Below are 5,841 nucleotides of genomic sequence, written 5' to 3'. Positions count from 1 at the left end.
CAGGGTTGTGGGTGGGAGGAGCTGGTGGAGGGGAGCTGGGGGGCAGAGCGTGGGGGTCTGGGACTCCTCGGGGCTGCTCAGCTCTCAGACCACCCCCTTGCTCCACGTCTTGGTGGAAAGCATAGACCAAGCGACGGCAGTGGTGTCTCTGTTTGCTACCCTCTACCTCTTGCAGCTCTTCAGCCTCTTCCTCCTCCTCTTCTGGCTCTCGCCCCTCAGCCTCCTCCTCCTCCTCTGGCTCTCTCCATTGGGATGTTTCCAGGTTGCACAGAAACCCCACGGGATGGCTGAGCTGAGGCGTTTGAGAGTACGACCACCATCAGGCCCAGCTCTCTCTGAGGGATCTCTGCGCTGATCCATACAGCTTTGGGAAACTCTCGCCTCAGGGTTTGGCTTTCCAGCTCCTGGTGCCGCTGTGCCCCCGGGGTTGTTGTGTGGAGGGCAGGAGGGATGCAGAGGGACTGGTCAGACAATCCCCCCGCTGAGATGTGTTCAGAGGTCCTCACACCAGACCTGCACTGAGGTCAGCCTCTCTCCATCCCTCTGGGCACCCCACCCAGGGAGGAGGGAGCCGTGCTCGGAGTCACCCATGCTGGGGCTCCCCTGCTCAGGTGGGCTCCTCACCACGGCGTGTTTGGGCTTGCAATGGCATGTGGTGGCATCTCAGCAGAGTGTCTGAGCCTGTAAAATGGGTGCAAAAATGTGGTTGCCTCAGTGCTATCAATTCAGGGGTACCAAGACCTGAAGACGCATCTTTTAGGGCCCCCAGGTCACTCCACCTACAGTGGAGGTGGGTGCAGGGGTGGCAGAGAGGGGGCAAATCCCCCCTCTTTTGGGATTGTGAGCAAATGGATGCTGAAGAGCTGCTCTCTAACCCCTTCTGCCCCAGAGCTGGGGACCTTGGTGGAAAATCCACCCCTGGGGTGGCTGGGGAAGAAGGAGCAGGGCTCGTGGCAGAGGAGCAGGTGCTGAAGGGTTAACAGGGAGTGTCTGCAGCCGGTCCCTTGTCACCAAGGAGAAGGGAACAGCACTTGGGAAGGAAACAAAACACCCACTGCCCAGAAGAGTGATTTCTTTTCCCCTAGAAGGGCTCCCGGCACCGGGAGGACGGCGTCACCATCCCGGGTGGCAGAGAGCAAGTGGCACTGGGTGAGTGTGGCTGCTGGGGAGGTGGGCTGGGGACACAGCCCAGGGCAGGTCCCCATGTCCCCATCACCTGTGTTCCCATCACCCATGTCCCCATCACCCCTTTCACTTGGTCTCCTCCCAGTCTTATGGCAAAATGTGGGGGACGCCGGGCGCTGCAGTGCGGAGCATCCGCCCCTATCAGTCCAGCGAGCAGTACCTCTACGCCATGAAGGAGGACTTGGCCGAGTGGCTGAAGGAGCTGTATGACCTAGACATCGAGGTGGGCACCTTCATGGAGGTGCTGGAGACGGGGGCTGTGCTCTGCTCCCACGCCAACAACATCACCCACGTGGCCGGGGAGTTCGCCCGCACCTGCCCCGGCGCGGCCCACCACCTCCGCCTGCCCGCCGCCAGCGTCGCCTGCAACCTCACGGCGCAGCCGGGCACCTTCCAGGCCAGGGACAACATCTCCAACTTCATCCAGTGGTGCAGGAAGGAGATGGATATTAAAGGTAGGATGCTGGGCTCCAGCCACCCCGTGTCCCTGTGCGCAATTCCCCTCCAGCTGCTCCTGGCATCACCTCGGGTGCTTTCCCGTGTGTCCCCCAAAGCCGGTGCCACCCTGGCATCAGGCAGCACTGTGAACTCAAGAAATTCCTGAGCTGGGATTTCTTGCACAAGCTCCTCCAGGCTCAGCAGCAGCTTTGCAGGGTGCTGGCATGTGGCAGGTGTGTTTGCTTGGGTGCAAATTTGCTCGGGGGGCGGGGGTGGAAATGGAAAGGGTGTATGCTGCAGCGTGGCCCTGCCATGCACGGCACGATCTCAGCTGTAAGGACATCAGGGTCGGTCCTGGCTGTGAGCAAAGGGTCTGTCACCCTGTCCCCAGCACCAGTGCATGCCCGGGAAGGGCATGGGATCGGAGTGACACGTCCTCAGCACACCCAGCCACTGGGTTTTGTGGCTTTGGGATGCCATGAAACAGCCGTAGTGCCTTTGCATGTAGATGCCTGGGGGAAGGCTCTTCCTCCATTAATTTATCCCAACTCTTGTTGGACCCAATCATATTCCTAGCAGGATAGCTCCAGGGAATAGCATCCTTTTGGGTGGGTTTTGACGCCACCTGTGCCCCCCATCCCCTTTGTCCCCATCCCCATGCGCCTGCTCTGGCTCAGCCCAGCCCTGCTCTGCCCCAGACGTCCTGATGTTCGAGACGGAGGACCTGGTGCTGAGGAAGAACGAGAAGAACTTTGTACTGTGCCTGCTGGAGCTGGCACGCCATGCCGCCCGCTTCGGCATGCGTGCCCCGACCCTCGTGCAGATGGAGGAGGAGATTGAGGAGGAGCTCCGCCAGGAGCTGGACCTGCCGCCCGCAGACAACCCCCTGCCCCGGCCCCCCAGGAAACCACGGGACCTCCACAACCTCGACCAGATGGTACAGAGGGGCATAGAGTGGGATGGGGATGGGGATGGGAATAGGGATGACCACCCCAGGACCCTTCCCGGGAGCCCCGGTGAGGACCCATCCCTGCTGCCCACAGGTCCAACACCTGGTGAGCCGCTGTACCTGTCCCATCCAGTTCCCCATGATCAAGATATCTGAAGGGAAATACCGCGTGGGTGACTCTGACACCCTCATCTTTGTCCGGGTGAGTCTGCTTCACCCCATGCTTTTGGGGCACAGGCACCAGCAATCCTGCTCTGATGCCATGAAGCCTCTTCCATAACCCATCTCCCAGATGGGGCCAATGTGGGGTTTTGACTGTTTGACTGCCCTGCCCAAAGCAGGGCAGCAGGGACGCTCGGCTCTGTGGTACATGTTTGCATGGATGCAAGCATCCATATGTCCAGGACAAAACCTGCTGCCATGCAGCAAGCCAGAGCTAGGTCTTGCCCAGCAATGGGAGCACTGGGATGCTCTGTCCCTGCCTGGATCCATCCCTAAGCCTGGCCTTCCCAAAGGGCTCAGCACATGATGGTGGAGAGGGGTTTTCCAAAAGGCTCCCCACTCTCCTTGGGGTGATGAAATGTGCCTGTTGGGATGGCAGCAGGAGCTGAGACCCTCCCTGCCTCGGTGGCGCTGAGCTGGGGATGAAGCTGTCCTTTGGGAGACCTGGCGGTACTGAGGGCAAGCCCACGGCTCTTGAGTGCCAGAGGACGAAGCCTGGCTGAGTATGCCACCCCCAGGCTGCCCAAAAAAGAGGGGGGGTCCCCCGGCTGCATTGCACACACCTCTCCAGGCCTCACGGCACACGGCATCCCATGCAGATCCTGCGGGAGCACATCATGGTGCGGGTCGGGGGCGGCTGGGACACGCTGGAGCACTACCTGGACAAGCACGACCCGTGCCGCTGCACCTCGCTCTGTGAGTCCCTGCGTCCCCAAACCCCGTGGCTCTGCCCCATGGTAGGGTGGGGGGTGGGGGAGGGTGGGGGTGTCCACCCTGGGTCTTGCTGCTTCTGGGGCCATTTGCAGGAGCCGAAGGCCTCGTTACCGCGATGCCGCCTTGCTGTGCTGGGGAATGTTTGGGTTTGGGGACTCTCTTTGGCTTTGGTGGCCACTAGAGGTCACGGCAGAGTTTTGGATGGAGCTGGACCCCAAAAGCCCCTTTGCAGGGAGCGCAGGTTTGCACCAGCATCCCGGGGGGGCCGGATGCTGAGTGACGGCTGGGTGGGCTGCACCAGGGGGTGGGTGCAATGGACAGGGGTGCTGAGCCCCCCCCGCCCCGTTTTCCCCGCAGCTCACAAACAAGCCTGGAAAACCAGGAGCCCCCAGCAGCAAGTGCAGCACGAGATCTGCCTGCGCCCGGCCTCGAAGGCAGCTGCCCGCGGCCAGCCCCAGGCCGCACTGCTGGTCAGCCGCTCGCAGAGCCCCCTGCCCCCCGTCGCCTGGGGGTCTCGTGTCCCACCTGGGCCCCGGACCCCTGCCACCCCCACGCTGGAGGGCTCGGGTCGCCCACCGGGTGCCAGCCCTCGCCGGGAGCCAGCGCAGCTCCGGAGGGTCCCTTCGGGCAGGTAAGCAGTGCAAGGGATGCTTCGTGCCCCAAACCGCCTGGTTTCAGAGCAATTTTTCTCACAGCCCTGAATTCTTTTCCTTCCCTCCCAGAGGTGCCCAGCACCAGGCTGGATGGAGGAGGGAAGCAGCAGCTCCCCGGCCCCTCTCCGCTCTTTCTCCTTGCAGGACGCGGGAGCCACCGGCTGCCCCTTTGGGAAGGCAGCCGCCACCGTCCAGGTCGCCTGCTCGACCCAGCTCCCCTGGCCGCGGGGCGACGTGCCGGGCACCCACCCCTTCCCGGCCGGCCCCCGGCATGCAGGACAGCGTGGGGGTCCCCAAGACACTGCGTGGGAGCACCCCAGGAAAAACCCCCACGGCACCAGCACGGGGCAGGTCCATGGCACCCAGCACCCGGCTGACACCAGCACCTCCAAAAAGCACCCAACAAGGAGGCAAATCATCTGCGGGAGCTGTCAGGCCGCAGGAAGGGGGGGTCCCCGCCACAGTGACACCCTGTGCCCCCAGCCCCATCAAGATCTGTGCCCCCTCCCCGCACCAGGATGCCCAGAGAGACTCACAGAGCTGGAAAAGCCCACGGGAAGGGAGCCGGGGAGCCCTTGGCCGGAGCCAACCACCCTCACCCCGAAATTCCTCCAGCCAGCCTCCGAAACAGGACGGCAGCATTAAATCCCCTGCCAACGCCGGCCCGGCTGTCTGCCGGCCTCCCACCCCCCTGGCCCATTTTGCAGACGGGAGCAAGGTCTGTGCTGCTGGGGGGGGTCCCCAGGGGACCCAGCAGTGCCACCCAGCCCAGAGCCCAAGGGCTGGGGGTGCCGAGGGACCTGGGGTGCCAGCAGACAAACCGGGGGGAGCCTGTGGCCCCCGTGGGGGGAGCAAGGGGCTCCGGGGGTGCTGGGGGCACACGCAGCCCTCCGGCTATGGCAGGGTGGTGGAGGAGCTCTCCCATGGATGGCAGCCCCTGCGCCCTGTGGGGCTGGGGAGCTGGGTCCCCAAAACACCCCCACGAGCCACTCCGCAGCCCACAGCCCTCCCAGATGGTGGGGAGGTGGAGGGGCTGGGAGCAGGGGGCCAGACCCCACGGGGAGCCAGGGCCAGCAATGTCCCCAAGCCCAGACGGTGCCTGAAGAAACCCGAGCGCGTGCCCTCCATCTACAAGCTGAAGCTGAGGCCCAAGGCGCGTCCCCGGCGGGACCACAGGCCGGGCAAGCGCCCCTCACGCATCCCCACCCCACTGGGGCAGCGCCCGCCAGCCCCCCGGGGCCAGCATCGCTCCCCGGGACCCCCCCGGCACCCCCAGCCCAGTGGCACCCGCCCCAGGGCCAAGCCCTCGCTGGCCGACAGCGGCGCCTGGCTGACCGAGGACGATGAGGAGGCGTGGGTCTGACCCCCCCACCCTGAGTTTCGGCAGGGACGGACCCCTCACTCGTCTGAAGGTGGGAGCGATGCCGCATCCGGAGCTGCGGTGCCTGAGGTCGGCATGGGCAGCGCAATGGATTTGCTCCCAGGCAACCTGGGGGGGGGTGTCCCCTGCCTTGCTCTTTGGAGCTGCACCCACTCCTTCCCCATGGGGTTCTTTTTGGACTGGTAATTGTCCTCCTAAACAGGTGCTCTTGTACTGGTTTGGGTGGAAAAATCCAGCCCCAAATTGAGAGAATGGGGTACTTTCTGCAGGGAAGAGGGGTGTAGCTGGCCCCTATAGTG

The 5,841-nt window shown here is 63.9% G+C and overlaps 1 protein-coding gene across 1 annotated transcript; it reads left to right on the top strand.

Annotated features, from left to right (window-relative positions):
* The first annotated feature begins 1,282 nt into the window (after window positions 1–1,282).
* LOC142594712 (GAS2-like protein 2A) lies at window positions 1,283–5,524 on the top strand. The gene is made up of 7 exons (XM_075720120.1): window positions 1,283–1,640; window positions 2,322–2,560; window positions 2,667–2,774; window positions 3,394–3,490; window positions 3,866–4,139; window positions 4,306–4,356; window positions 5,065–5,524. The coding sequence occupies exons 1-7, from the start codon at window positions 1,283–1,285 to the stop codon at window positions 5,522–5,524; spliced, it is 1,587 nt and encodes a 528-aa protein (XP_075576235.1).
* Window positions 5,525–5,841: the final 317 nt, after the last annotated feature.

Source organism: Pelecanus crispus, chromosome 12 (assembly GCF_030463565.1).
Source record: "Pelecanus crispus isolate bPelCri1 chromosome 12, bPelCri1.pri, whole genome shotgun sequence".
Taxonomy (NCBI): domain Eukaryota; kingdom Metazoa; phylum Chordata; class Aves; order Pelecaniformes; family Pelecanidae; genus Pelecanus; species Pelecanus crispus.
Note: the sequence above shows the minus strand (reverse complement) of the source record. Positions and strands in the feature narration are given on the sequence as shown.